This window comes from Leucoraja erinacea, chromosome 33 (assembly GCF_028641065.1).
Source record: "Leucoraja erinacea ecotype New England chromosome 33, Leri_hhj_1, whole genome shotgun sequence".
Lineage (NCBI taxonomy): Eukaryota > Metazoa > Chordata > Chondrichthyes > Rajiformes > Rajidae > Leucoraja > Leucoraja erinaceus.
The window spans coordinates 19,296,082-19,312,113 of record NC_073409.1 but is presented as its reverse complement, the minus strand read 5'-3'; the positions used below and the strand labels follow the sequence as shown (position 1 = coordinate 19,312,113).

Sequence of the window (16,032 nt, the reverse complement as noted above, 5' to 3'; positions counted from 1 at the left end):
ACTGCAAATGCTGGTTTAAACCGAAGATAGGCACAAAATGCTGGAATAACTCAGCAGGACAGGCAGCATCTCTGGATAGAAGGAATGGGTGATATTTCAGGTCCCTACTTCAGACTCTTCAGAATCTCATTGGTGCCTCTTCATTAATTGCTTGCATTTCTCAGTAAATGAATTCCAAGTTACCAGATTTGGAGCAGCCCTTGGCTAGAAACGTTCTACATTAAATTAACCACTGATAAATAAAGGAATCTTCCATTGCAAAAGTACATTGAAAACAAGACTATGGCCGGAGGTATCCATTGGTGAGAAATCTTGTTTTTTTAATAAAATGTCAATTTGTATTTGCCTCAAAGCACATGTAAACAAAAATAGTAAAAAAAAAACTACAGAGGGCTGGTTTACAAAGAAGACAAAATGCTGGAGTAATTCAGCAGGTCAGGTAGCATCTCTGGAGAACATGGATAGGTGACGTTTCGGGTCAGGACCCTTCTTCTACAATAGATTATCTGATAGGAATATACAAGCCCTGATGGAAATGCAAGATAATGGGAGAAAGATAGAGGGCAGGTAGAATCTCCACCACATACAGAGGTATTAAAAACTAGTTTTACAGTGAGAGGAGAGTTTTAAAGAGGATCTGAGGATTGTTTTTGTTTTGCGAGTGAATATCATGAATGCACTGCCAGAGGAGGTGGTGAAATCAAATGCCATCTCTACATTTAAGGCGCATTTAGACAGACAGAAATAAGCAATGTATAAAAGGGATTTGGGCCTAATGCAAGCAAATAAGATTAGGCAAAAAAGGTTGACATGGATGTGGTGGCATCAAGTGCCTTTTTTCTTGCCGTATGGCTTTAGGACTCCAAGTTATTTAGGTGACTTGCAAACCGACTACAGATGTACCTCGACCTACGCTATTTCAACTTTACGATGGTGCACGGTGGCACAGCGGTAGAGTTGCTGCCTTACAGCGAATGCAGCGCTGGAGCCCCGTGTTCGATCCCGACTACTGATGCTGTCTGTACGGAGTTTGTACTTTCTCCCCATGACCTGGTAGGGTTTTCTCCGAGATCTTCGATTTCCTCACTCAAGACGTACAGCTTGGTGGAAGTAGAAAGTGTCCCTAGTGTGTGTAGGGTCGTGTTAATGTGCGGGGATCGCTGGTCGGCGGGCCTGTTTCCAGGGGTACCAGGGGCTGGGCTGGGCCAGGCAACGAGGGCTGGGGTAGGTTCAGCAGGACGTGGTCTCTATCCCACCAGGGTTTTCTGGACTACACTCAGAAGGTAATCAGAAGGTAATCTATCCATCGTAAGTTGAGGAGCACCTGTATATAATATTTTGATTTTTTGATCACTAGCCAAAAAATGTATACAATTTCAATGACACCCTCAGTTTAAGAAAAAAAACAAAATGTTTACATGGAAACCTAAATCACAGCATCAAGGGTTATTTATTGAACCAGGTTAAATTGAAGGCTCTGTATGTCAGGCCAAATTTGGCCTAATAACTGCTTCTGTCATCTCAGGTCTTTAATTTATGCCAAATTGGAAGAACATTAGCTTCTACTTCACTAAATTATATATGCTTCATCAGGTGCTATTGACAGAAGCAATGCCATTAGGGTTAATTTAAAACAACTGGAGCGCTGTCAAAAGTTAGGCACGTCTTTTAATTTCCTTGACTGCATGCGGCTCCATTCATTATTAAATAAAGTAAGCTTAGTGCATGACAGTGTTGCAATGTGGTGGAGTTACACGGATGGATCTCATGACTCACTTCAATCCGACTGCAGAGTGCTTATGAACTAACCCTAATTGCACAAAAACTTCGACAAATTAGTTATTCAGAAGACTTGAGCTAAATGCTGACTATTTTCACTAGCATTATTATTTCACATTTTTGCCATTAAATTTTACCAGTGTTATTATCATCAATGTTCTTCATGAAGAAGCATCCTAAAGTTGTCATCAACAAGAAAGCAATTCAATACCAGCCCATTAAAATCACAGCAGATCACAATTTTAAGCAGAAATTAGTTTGCTGCTAAACTACTACAGTAAGTAAAGTGCACAAGCTGCCATGAGTCAAGTTACTGGAGGCAACATTAAAATGTAATCTTCTCAATATATCATGAGATTTTTAAAAAACTGGGACAAGCCCTTTAATTATAATATGATTTTAAGGTTAAACAGGAAGTAATTTTGTTCCATGCAAATTACAGACATATAAAGTTAATGGGGAAGGATATTAAACATTCAGATGGGCATGTAGGACTTTGCTCAATAGTGCTCAAAGATCACGACCCCTCTCTCTCAGTCTCATTAAACCAGAACATGGGGTTAAAGATGAACCTGGCATCAAAGTACTACATTTTACAGGGGATAAGGGTTTAAATTACAATATTATCAAACCTTTATGTTCAGGACCTAGAAGAATTCTGATTTTGCAACAAACCTATAAATAATCCAAATCTTTAAACAGAATGACTAAACAAGTTTAAGAGAACTTCCATTTCCCTAGGCACAGATCAGCTACGGCATAATCACATTTTATTAGCCAAGTATGTATTGCAACATATGAGGAATTTCAGTGGCCATACAGTCATCATACCAGTAAAAAGCAAAACACACAAAATACATTTTAACATAAACATCCACCACAATGACTCCTCCACATTCCTCACTGTGATGGAGGGAGAAAAAAGTTCAATCTCTCCCTTCTTTGTCCTCCAGCGGTCGGGGGCCTCTAACCTTCCGTTGACGGGATGATCTTACTCCCATAGCAGGCGGCGGGTCTTTCTTGTCGGGGCGATCAAGGTCCTGCATCGGGTGGGGAATCTCAGCATTCCCGCATCGGGCAATCGATGAACGTCATGCGGTTTTTGGAGCTTCCCGGCGACGGTCTCAACTCGAGACTGCGAGCTCCCGATGGTGCCGATAGGCATAGAGCGGCGATCCCAGGTAAGGAATCTGCTCCGAGCAAGTCCAAGCCCCGTGATAGGGTTCAAAGTCAGTCCCGAGCAAGGCCTCCAACCCCACGATGTTAGGCCGCAGAACGACCGGAGATGCGATCCGGAAAATAATCGCATCACCGGCACCGTAAGCGATTGAGAAAGTTTCCCCCCAACCCCCCCCATAAAAATGTTAATAGATATTTTAATATCTATATACAGTGCCCTCCATAATGTTTGGGCCAAAGACCCATCATTTATTTATTTGCCTCTGTACCCCACAATTTGAGATTTGTAATAGAAAAAAATCACATGTGGTTAAGGTGCGCATTGTCAGATGCTAATAAAGACCATTGTTATACATTTTGGTTTCACCATGTAGAAATTACAGCAGTGTTTATACATAGTCGTCGCCCCCCCCCATTTCAGGGCACCATAATGTTTGGGACACAGCACGGACATGCAAATTAAAGTAGTCATGTTTAGTATTCTGCTGCATATCTTTGTATGCAATGACTGCATGAAGTCTGCGATTCATGGACATTACCAGTTGCTGGGTGTCTTCTCTGGTGATGCTCTGCCAACCTGTATTGCAACCATCTTTAGATTATACTTGTTTTAGACAATAGACAATAGGTGCCGGAGTAGGCCATTCGGCCCTTCTAGCCAGCACCGCCATTCAATGTGATCATGTCTGTTTATCCACAATCAGTTCCTGGCTTCTAATCCATATACCCTGACTCCGCTACCTTTAAGAGCCTTATCAAGCTCTCTCTTGAAAGTATCCAGAGAACCAGCCTCCACCGCCCTCTGAGGCAGAGAATTCTGGGGGCTAGTCCCTTCAGTTTTCTCTTCAGCATATAAAAGGCATGCTCAATTGGGTTCAAGAACAGAACGGACCATTTTTTAGCTTTGGAAAACACCTTTGTTGCTTTAGCAGTATGTTAGGGATCATTGTCTTGCTGTAGAATGAACCGTCGGCCAATGAGTTTTGAGGCATTTGTTTGAACTTGAGCAGATAGGATGTGTCTTTTGTTTTATTAAGTTGTGTATGTATGTGGGTGGGGTGGGAGAAACAATGCTTTGGCCTCTTCCTTCGGGGGATGCGACTTTTTCTTCGGTCGTATCCCCCGTCTCCGTCTGCGCCGAGGCCTAATGGCGGAGCTGGCAGCAACGGAGCTGTAGCGGCGGCAGCAGCGGCGGAGACCTGACTCGGCACCGAAGCTGTAGCGGCGGCGGTAGCAGCGGCAGCAGCAGCGGAGACCTGACTCGGCCCCGAGGCGGAGGCGGAGGCGGAGACCTGACTCGGCCTCTGAGCTGTGGCGAGGCAGCGACCACCCGCGGAGTTTGAACCGTCGCCTCGGCGCAGAGGGAGAACAAAGAGGGAAGAGCCAGAGACTTAAGATTTTGCCTTCCACCACAGTGAGGAGGTGTTTGGTGAACTCACTGTGGTGGTTGTTAAATTTGTGTTGACTATGTGTTTTGTCATTTTTTTTGTAAATTATATGTATGACTGCAGGGAAACAGAATTTCGTTCAGACCGAAAGGTCTGAATGACAATAAACGAATCTAATCTAATCTAATCTGTCTATACACTTCAGAATTCATTATGCTACTACCATCAGCAGTTGTATCATCAATGAAGATGAGTGAGCCAGTACCTTCAGCAGCCATACATGCCCAGGCCATAACACCCCCCACCAACGTTTTACAGATGAGGTGGTATGCTTTGGATCTTGGGCAGTTCCTTCTCTCCTCTTGTCACTCTGATATACGTTAATCTAGGTCTCATCTGCCCACAAGACATTTTTCCAGAACTGTGGTTGCTCTTTTAAGTATTCTTGGGATTTTTCTTTATTACAGAGAGAACTGATTTCTGTCATCAGCTGTGGAGGTCTTCCTTGGCCTGCCAGTCCCTTTGCGAGTAGTAAGCTCACCAGTGCTCTCTTTCTTCTTCACGATGTTCCAAACAGTTTTGGTAAGCCCAAGGTTTGGCTGATGTCTCCAACAGATTTATTCTCGTTTCTCAGCCTCATAATGGCTTCTTTGACATTCATTGGCACAACTTTGATCCTCATGTTGATAAACAGCAATAAAAGTTTCCAAAGGTGATGGAAAGACTGGAGGAAAGACTAGGTGCTGAGAGTTCTTTTATACCTGCATTAAGGAGGCATTTAAACATACCTGAGCAATTACAAACACCTGTGTCCCAAACATTATGGTGCCCTGAAATGGGGAAACTATGTATAAACACAGCTGTAACTTCTACATGGTGAAACCAAAATGTATAAAAATGGTCTTTATTAAAACCTGACAATGTACACTTTAACCACATGTGATTTGTTCTATTACAAATCCCAAACTGTGGAATACCCAGGCAAATAAATAAATGATAGGTCTTTGTCCCAAACATTATGGAGGGCACAGTAAATGACATTGGCAGGTAACTAAAAGGGGAAAGCAACAAGTAAGTTGTGCTAGACGTTCACACCTAGATTTGGCATTTAAGGGACTTTTGGATAGGCACATGGATTTGCAGGGAATGGAGGGGTAAGGGTTATGTGCATGCAGATATGAACTGTACAGTATCATATTCAGCACATTGTTGGCAGAAGGACCCGTTCCTAAGTTGTACTGTTCTAAGTCCATATACCTTTGATGTTCACCAAAAGTGCTTCAAAGAAGACATATTAGTTTCTGAAACAGGCCAAATGAGGTAGCCACAGTTCTTTTGTAGCTAATGGGGTGAAAATAACAAGTTAAGCTGCTTAGGTTGATGTCACCTTTAATAAATGTTAGCCAGAGCACTGGCTGAACTGCCCTGACTTTCAAATAGTGCCAAGAGATCTTTTGAATCCCTGAACAGATTTAATATTCCACCCTAAAGATGACACCTCCAATAATGCAGCACTCACTCTGTCAAATTAATCCAGATTTCATGCCCAAATCTGTAGTAAATCCAAAACATGGAAGACCCAATAAAGCAGGAAATAATGTGAAGAAAGGATCAATGCTACACATTACATGTGAATATTTTCACTAAAATTCCAACCATAAGCAGAAATGGTTTTGCAACCATAAGCAGAAATGGTTTTGCAAGCGTTAAAAGCACAGCTGATTGATTGCCACAGGAATCCTCTTTCTTGTGAAATTTAAGCAGAACAGCTCCAACAAACTGAAGAAACAAAACAAACTGTTTGATCCACAGAAACATGTGTTAAACTTCCCATGCAAGATGACAAATCTTCTCTCCTCCCAGTTAAATATACTTCAGAAATTGGCTGAGATTCTGTGCAGGATTTAAACTCCAGAGTCCAGTCAAGTGAATGCAATCCAATTCCTGACCCAGTCGGGCAAATGAAATTCAATCTATTTATGTCTGCCAAGTTTCTCCCACCACGCCTAGATAACTAACATTTATTTAGCAGAGACGGTTCAATCCATGACAATAGCTTGTCTCAAAGCACTTTTTAAAAGATTTCAATTGAGCTTAATAAAGTGACTTGGGAGTTGATTTTTACCTCAATTTTAATCATGAACTTATTTCTTGGAAGAGTTGATTCTTTGGGCTCATTCTTTCAATATGGCATTTTCTGGCCTGAGTGTTCATTGGAATTATTTTATCATGACCTTTATGCTAATCCCATCTATTTCTAGAATGTTCTCCAGTCCATAAACCTCCCAGATCTTTCTAGTCTTTTGTTCTTCCTGTACTTGTTTTGCTCCACCATTGGTCATCAAATACTATTCCCTGGTATTTCCTCCCTAAATCTCCCCGTCATTAATCCTTCCATATGCACTTTTTCCACCTAACTTTATCCTCAATATCAAAGACAATGTTTGCCTATGCTTTCAGTAAGTGTTTTCCTGTATCAAAGGCCCTTGAGAAAGGAGTTGTATTATCAGAGCAATAAATAGACAATAGACATTAGGTGCCATTTGGCCATTTGGCCCTTCGAGCCAGCACCACCATTCAATGTGATCATGGTTGATCATCCCCAATCAGTACCCTGTTCCTGCCTTCTCCCCATATCCCCTGCCTCCGCCATCTTTAAGAGCCCTATCTAGCTCTCTCTTGGAAGCATCCAGAGAACCTGCCTCCACCGCCCTCTGAGGCAGAGAATTCCACAGACTCACCAGTCTCTGTGTGAAAAAGTGTTTCCTCATCTCTGTTCTAAATGGTTTACTCTTTATTCTTAAACTGTGGCCCCTGGTTCTGGATTCCCCCAACATCGGGAACATGTTTCCTGCCTCTAGTGTGTCCAAGTCCTTAACAATCTTATATGTTTCAATGAGATGCCATCTCATCCTTCTAAACTCCAGAGTGTACAAGCCCACTCTTAGTGTCAATGAACAATTGTCATTTCCACAGAGCAATATAGCATGGCTGTTGATACACAATTTACCATGACAAACTCCTCATATCTATTGTAGACATGAGGAACTGCAGCTGCTGGCTCACAAAAAAGACAGTGCTGGAGTGACACAGTGGGACAGGCATGGTGGTTGGGGGAGAAAGCTGAATGAGAAGTGGGGGCAGGGAAAATTCTAGCAAGTAATAGGGGGATATAGGCAAGGGGGATTTTTGATTAGCAAATGGTTGGACAGAGATGAAAAGACAAAAAGTATGAGATGAGGATAGAAGAGGCATAAAGCCAGTGGAAGTGGACCGGGAGAAGGGGGATGGGAGAAATGGGTGTGCATCCAGGTGGGGCACAGGGGAAAATTGGAGGGAGAGGGGTTAGTGAGGAGTGTTGGTAGATCAGTTACCAAAAATTGGAGAAGTCAATGTTCGTACCATTGGATCGTAAGAAACCCAAGCAGAATACAAGGTGCTGTTCCTTGCTGGTCTGTGTGTGGCCTCACTCTGGCAATGGAGGAGGCCCCGGAACAAACAGTCAGTAATGGTGAAGAGTGCTTAAAATAGCAGCCGGGATATCCAGCTGACCAAGCAGGTGTTTGGTGAAACGGTTGGCCAGTCTATGCAATGTCTCACCAATGTAAAGGAGGCCACATCAGGAGCACCGAATGCAGCAGATGAGGTTGGAGGAGGTACACATGAACCTCTCACCTGAAAGGACTGCTGGGATCCCTGGATCAATATGAGGGAGCAGGTATATGGACAGGTGTAAATCTCCCATGGCTGCAGGACAAAGTACCTGGGGAGGAAGTGGTTAGGGCAAGTAGTTCACGCACATCATTTTTTTCCTTATGTCTATTATTGCAAAGAGAAGAAAGTCTGATGGGTGCCAGGACCTTTATCAAAGGATTGATGGTAGAGGAAGCTTATGAACCAAAGCCACTCATTCTGACTTACAAATGGCCATTCCCACCTTGATTATTTCACAGGATTGCCGGTAAAAATAGCAATATCCCAAACATCATTGGGATAGTAAATTACAATTTGGACAATGTTTCAATAAATTGGCAGTTTTAAATGTTTACTTTATGAATTCATGGGACATAATCTCAAAATGTTCATTGGTAGAAAAGAAACACGAGGCACAAGATGGATATCTGTACCAGCTTGGAAAAGCACAGGATCAGTATTGCTCTAGTGGTGAACATTCTTCCAGAACACATAAGAGATTAGCTTGTCTGTGCGGCACTGTATAAACGGCCCAAGTGGAATGACTGCGTGGTTGACTAACATGTCTATTCCTAGGAGAAGATACCATTTTGCATTATGCAAAAGTCAGTAGTTTATGCGCGCTCTGGCCAACATTATTCCTTTGAGCATCCTCAGGGCAATTCAAGCAAAGTTGCTGTGGACTGCGTATCTGACAACATTTGCCTTTCTCTCCACTTCAAACTAATTCACTGGACATCAGATGATTTATTCTGTCCACACGGATTTTAATCGTACAAAGAGCCACGTCTAATTCAAAAGGCGACCAGTTACTCAACTTTTTTTTGCTTCAATTTAAGAGATGATCTCTTTAAAAACAATGTTTAACTGCATTGAAAAATGATTAGCCAATTTTGTCCATCTCGACAAAGCCAACTAACATTAAAACTAATCGCGAATAAAAGGTCAACATTCAGACTTTTCTTGATAAGTAATGATTTAACTAAACAAAAAGCAAGGCAATGCAAAATAAGGTCTGCTGGTGGAACAACGAGAGTATGGTTTGCATCTGTGGAGACAGAGGGATAGTTGACTGCATCAGGATTCAGAGGGATAGTTGACTGCATCAGGATTCAGGGGGGGGGGGGAGAGGAAGAGGCTGGGGGTGGGGGGGGGGGGGGGGGGGGGGGGGGGGGGTTTGACGCAGGAGCTGGTAAGTAGAAACAGATGAGGGGGGGGGAATACGATGAGCAGATGGAGCAATATTGGAGGAGAGGAGGGATGGAGGCAGAGAGAGGCTGGAAGGTGACAAGTGGAGACTACAAAAGTCTACAGTCTGGATTCTGCTAAGTATCGAAAGCCATAAGTGGAACCGAATAAGGGAGAGATGATGGGTAGAATAAATTTAAATGCTACTATATTAAAGACTTTAATTTATAACTAATAACAGCAACCTTTTATGATTATTAAAAAGCTAGAATATAAATTAAGTAGATAAAATCTTGAGATTTATTAAATAAAAACATTCCTGGCAAAAAAGGTTGAGGGGGAGGTTTGGTGTGTTCTATCATCTGTTTTTATGAAAAATCTATAAACATAGACATTAAATGGTCCCAAATGCAAGTTTTTATGTTGTACAGAAATGTTAATAGCCCCTAAATGAAAAATGATTTGTATAACTGGTGGAAAAACCAAGTTCCCTCATGTCAAAAGAATGTGTTTCCATTATCAATATCTAACACCGGATTATACAATTACTCTACAAGATCACCGGACAACAATTGTGCAGGCTTTCATCTGGACATACCAAAGTTGGACAAAATTTACGAACCATTCTCCAAAGAGGTTCTGGAAAATGTGAGTAAAAAGGAGTAAATTGCGAGGAGGCCTCAGATCAACAATAGTTCTAACGAACAGCATATGATCCGTCAACATTATCGCCACCACCAACGGGATCCCACCACTAGCCCCATGTTCCCCTCTCCACCCCTTTCCGCAAAGACCTTTCCCTCTGCAACTCCCTGGTCAACTCGTCCCTTCACACCCAAACCACCTCCTCCCCAGGTACTTTTTCCTGACCCCACACCTTCCCTCTCGACTGTCCAAGGTCCACAACAGTCTTTTTTAGGCGAGGCAGTGGTTCACTTGCACCTCCTCCAACCTCATCTACTGTATCTGCTGTTCCTCGTGTGGACTCCTGGATATCGGCGAGACCAAGCCCAGGCTCGGCGATCGTTTCGCTGAACATCTCTGCTCGGTCCATCTGAACTTACCTGATCTCCCAGTTGCTGGACACTTTAACACACTGACCTTTCTGTCCTGGGCCTCCTCCATAGAGTGAGGCCCAGTGAAAATTGGAGGAACAGCACCACATATTTCACTTGGGCAGCTTACACCCCACCTGGATGAACATCGACTTCTCTAACTTCGTAACCCTTGCTTTCCCTCTCTCCATCCATCCCCCTTCCCAGTTCTCCGACCATCCTTACTCTCCCCGACTACATTTTATCTGTTTGCTTTGTTGTTACCTTCTCCCATGATCTATTCTAAATATTCCTTGATCTCCATTCCCTTTGCCCTGTTTTCACACTTCTTCCTGATCTATCCCCCCCCCCCCCACCCCCCCCCCCCCCCCCCCCCCCCCCCCCCCCCCCCCCGTCAGTCTGAAGAAGGGCGTCGACCTGAAACATCACCCATTCCTTCTCTGCTGCCTGTCCCGCTGAGTTACTCCAGCATTTTGTGTCTATCTGTAGTTCTAATGAGGTTATACTTCAATCTCAAAACTACTCTCTTTACATGTATAAATGAAAGTCAACATTTTACTGTTCATGATTTAGATTATAACTCCAGTATTTTACATTTAGCCTTGTAGTTTTCCAGTTTTAACAAAAAAATATATGAACCAGAAACGGCAATTTGGAAAAATTATTATCATTCTGATAAAGTGGTACAGACAATAAATATCATTTGTGCAGAATTTACTATTCCTGTTCATTTTGCTTCAAGAATGTCGCATGTGGCTTTTAAAATTCGCACACTGCTGACTAGTCCCATTTGCTTGTGAAAAGTGTTGGGCAGTGTAGCAATAACAGTGAATAGTCAACATTTGTACATAGTCACTAACTTGGAATGTGCAGAAATAGGCATTATTAAGATTAGTAGGTCCGTTGGCCCACAATGTCAGAGCCAAACACAATGCCATTAAACTCATTACCTCTGCCTGTGATCTATATCTCTGCTTGAAATCCATATACCTGCATGTCAATGTGCCTATCTAAAAGCCTGTCGTATCTGCCTCCATCACCACCCATGGCAGCGCTTTCCAGGTACCCACCACAGGTCTGTTTTTTAAAAACTCACCTCGCAACTTTGCCCTTCTCACCTTCAAGCTATGACCTCTAATCGTTGACATTTCCATTCTGGGGAAAAAGATCTAAAGAAGCATCTCGACCCAAAACGTCGCCCAATCCTCCTCTCCAGAGACGCTTCCTGTCCCGCTGAGTTATTCCAGCATGTTTGTGTCTATCTTCGGTTTAAACTGCAGATAGTTCCTTCCTACGCAAAAGGTCTGACTGTATACCCTATCTATATACTTCAAACCGGTCTCCATTGAACCTCTACCACTTCAGAGAAACCAATCTAAGTCTGTTTAGCTGATACCACATCAGCCAGGCAGCATTTTGGTAAACCTGTTCTACATCCGAATTGAGATTAATTATGACAATCACTGGGTACCAGCATTATTAGAACTAAGTTGGTGGCAATTTAATAAGAATTTCCTTACAGCAAAAACTCACAGATGTGTTTAAGAAGGAACTGCAGATACTGGAAAATCGAAGGTAGAAAAAAATGCTGGAGAAACTCAGCGGGTGCAGCAGCATCTTTGAGCGAAGGAAATGGGCAACGTTTCGCTCCATAGATGCTGCTGCACCCGCTGAGTTTCTCCAGCATTTTTGTCTCACTCAAAGATGTGCTTTGATGAGCCTTTCAAATGCAACATTGAGTCTTCAGCAACACATAATTGCTGTGCACCTATATATATATATATATATCGCAGAGAGTCAATTAATTTACTTACTCTTTGGTCAGCAGTGGGCATGATTTCAGCAGAAATCGAGTTAGCGGAGTGTCCTGGAATGTCAGGTCTGGAGAAGCAGTTGGGCTCTTGAGATTCAGGCATCTTACAATGATGTACAACACTGCAGCGACTGCTGCCAGCTTCATCCCATCAAACATGGCCGGCATTTCCGGAGCAATCCTCACACTTTCGGAGTCTGCCATTGTTACCTGTAAGTTCTCTTTCAAGGGGGAAAAAAAATAGTCAGCATATAATATGGTCAGTAACATAAATGAAAAGGTTCAATGCTTAGAAATACACAGGCAACATGACTTTGTGTACAAAATTGATGATTGCACAACTCAGTCTGAAGAAGGGTCTCGACCCGAAACGTCACCTATTTCCTACGCTCCGTAGATGTTGCCTCACCTGGTGAGTTTCTCCAGCATTTTTGTCTGCGCACAATTCAAATCAATCCACTTTGTGTTAGTTGACACATAATAGTTCCCTGGAAGTGATTTATGGGGCGGGAAGAGTGAAATATGAATATTTAGGTCCCGGTAGGAAACGACTACAGAGTAAGCAGTTGGATTTAATGCTCCCTCGCTCTATACACAATTGGAATTTTCCATACACATATATATTGCAAAACGAGTCAATCTTCAAGAGAAATGGGAACATTTAAATATATATTCGCAGACTTGTGCACAACACAGTGATAGCTATAGTAAACTCCAAGTGTTTGCAACTATAATTTTTTGCACTGTAAATTGCTGAGTCACAGCAGTGTCCACCTCGACTCACATAAGAGCGACAAAGTGGTGCAGTGGTAGAGTTGTTGGTTCACAGCTCCAGGGAGACAGAGTCAATCCTGACTACAGGGTGCTGTCGGTAGGGAGTTTATACTTTCTCCCTGTTACCGCGTGGCTTTGCTCCATGTGCTCCCTCGCATTTCCTCCCACACTCCAAAGTCCTAGCGACATTAAATCTGTAAATTGTCCCTAGTGTGAAGGATAAATTGTCCCTAGTGTGTAGGATAATTCGATGGGCTGAAGGGCCTGTTTCCTCGCTGTATCTCTAAAGTCTAAAGTAATAAAATGCACTTTGTTTTTAGTGCCTGCTTCCGACTAATCTTTATTTATTTATTTTTTAAATATATTTTTTTATTAGAAGCAAACATATTTTGGTAAAGTATAGTTACATATTATAGTAAAAAAAACTTTTCATATACATCACATACATTATTAAAATGTTCAATTGTCGATTAATTCTGCTTCTAGTGTTTTTTTTAATATAGATAGAAAGAGAAAGAGAAAAAATAATTACAAATATCAAAAAAGAGAAAAGGTGGAATTAATTACTTATAATACGTCACTGGAGATAAGTTCGTAGATTATAAAGTATAACTTTTCATCTAATCCCGAGTTCAAGCTTCAGGGGTTTTCGTGCCGGGCCAGTCTATCCCTTCAAATAGTTAATGAATGGAGCCCATATTTTGACAAAAAGTTCTTGTTTGTCCATTAAGACAAGTCTAATTCTTTCTAGATGTAGGGTCTCCGACATTTCCCCGACTAATCTTTAGAGTTCCAAGAAACTAAAACTTGTCTTTCTTATGTTCTGCCGCATTAGATTCTTACGTTTTTTTAATTAAAAAACAAGCACAAAATATTTTTAGGAAAACCACATCCCGGGTTAGTTCAAGCATGGGAAGGGATTGGAACAGCAGAGGAGGGGTAATCTAAAACCCACTTTTCCCAGAATCACTATAATCCACTTGTACACCATAGCGAAATGATATGAAGGAAATTAAAAATGAATATAAACTTACCAATTAAGTTATTTGTTCTGATCAAAAGCAAATTCAGTCAGAGTAGAGGTGGGAAATGGTTCTATTTACGTAACAAGATTTGGTTTTCTGATTGGCAACCTGTTAAAACAAACACTACTTTAATAAATGTATCGGCATCAAATGGCATGGGGTTAAAAAGATGCTGTAAATTAATTACATTTCTCCACAATTTACATCGTAACAAGCCACCACTAAGACCAATACATACCACGTGCACCTCTTGAAAAATAATCATGATTCATCCAAAACTGAACAAAGATAATCCATCATCCACTTCTTCACTGAATTGATTGACATTGCTATTTTTAACTCTCAATTATCCGATCAGCTTCCAAATGTAGCCATTATATAACAAGCTATATTTATGGCCATCTAACAATAGCAATGCATTCACATGGTGGCCTTACAATAGCTCAGTGCTTTACGTTGAAGTCACATTTAGATAGTAGCATCGGGGGAGTTAGCAGAACTAGTGAAAAGCAGCTAATAAAGCCGGATTTTAAGTGTAAATAAATGTGACAAGGGAGGGGGGGGGAGGTCAATGGTGTGGAGTTAAGATACCTAACACTACAGAGATGAGAGGCATGTCTTGCAAGGTGTGCTGGCAGGAGATATTGCAAGAGGCTGCAGGACAGGGGAACAAGGAAGTTGAACAGATTTAAACATGAAATAGTCATTAATCAATACAAAAATAAATCAGTAAATGATTACGATATTGAGCTTGCTATTTAGGGTAATTCATGCGTATAGCAGACGCATGGGAAGCTTAAGACAGAACAAAGGTGATGTTCATAAAGGTAGATGAAGTGAGGAAGGTAGAGCTACAGAGGGTAACGACTTCAACATATAAAGCAAGGCTGGTGGGTTGCACAGCACGATTGAGCCAAGTTAGCATATCTCTCATGCAACATAAATTGTAATCAAAGAAACTGGGAAGAAAGAACCATTAACGGACCACAGGACATACAAGAACAACATCAGTGAGAATGTGGGGAGAATAAAATGGTATTTGCACTAATAGTGAAGATCGGCATGGACTTGGTGAGTCCAAGGCCCGATTTCTGTTCTGTACGACTTTAGGAATGGGCAAGTTTCCTCTGACAGCAGCCCATGCGTTTCTCCTGGCTAGTTCTCAGACACTTTCTCCATTAGCTCACAGAAGTGTCCTTCTTTCTTATTTTCTTCCTCCTGTATAATAATTAAACATCCACTCATTATCCACCTTCATTTATTTTGGTGGTAATTCATCTCAATATCAAATAATTTCCTTTATAAACAAGAAACTCGTTCAAGAGCAGCATTCATTGGAATACACACACTACACTGTAAGTGAGCAAAGATAGACCTGCAAATATGCAGAGGTGTTTCAGATTCCTCCACATCCAATAAATACAACTGCTGCAAATGAATGTGATATGCATAGTAACATAGCAAGATCCAGTAGCTAACTACGAGATCAACTTTTGGACAACCTTTTAGGAATATTGCAGAAGACATCATAAGGACCATTAGATCTTCTTTCAATCTGCCTTACACTTTTCTACTTATAATAGCACATACTACAAGATAAACTTTAAATGCCATGGGTTTCTGAGATATTAGGAAAGAAAGGCAGGAGTTGATCCTTGAAGCCAAGTAGTTTATGGTGCTCACTCGGAGCACAGGAAAGAAGAGCAGAGAAGAAATAGGAAACTTCCAGACAAGTACCTCTCACTGACAACCCAATTTTAATTCCATGTTTTTTTAAAAAAAAGTTTTAAACCCCTTGATTAGTTTGTAAATAATAACATATTTCTTGCATTCCATTTCCATGGCTTACAGCATCGGGTCACAACCAATTTTCTCTGCAGATGTTGCCTGACCTTGTGCGTTTTTCCTGCATTTGTCTTTTTAATTTTAGGTTTCCAGCATCTGCAGTATTATTTTGATTTCCATCAACCATGACAGTCTGTTAACAACCAAATAGCTGACTAACATGGTGATACGAGATACTGAAACATTGATTTGATCGGGGTTGCAATTGTGCAATTAAAACGATTTGCGGATGTCAGATTAATCATAATCATAAAAAGGAATCTATATCAGCTTATTGAACCTCATGTGTGGTT

General features: G+C 41.6%; 1 protein-coding gene across 3 annotated transcripts in view; it reads right to left on the bottom strand.

Annotated features, from left to right (window-relative positions):
* LOC129712777 (monoacylglycerol lipase ABHD2-like) overlaps nt 1-16,032 on the bottom strand; it is a 74,836-nt gene that overhangs the window by 45,605 nt on the left and 13,199 nt on the right. For all 3 annotated transcript variants that reach the window (XM_055661506.1, XM_055661507.1, XM_055661505.1), the window contains 2 exons: nt 13,904-14,002; nt 12,097-12,316 (listed from right to left, as the gene is read on the bottom strand). In XM_055661506.1, coding sequence (XP_055517481.1) covers nt 12,097-12,299 — 203 coding nt within the window. In that variant the 5' untranslated portion in view covers nt 12,300-12,316; nt 13,904-14,002. The remainder of the gene's footprint in view (nt 1-12,096; nt 12,317-13,903; nt 14,003-16,032) is intronic.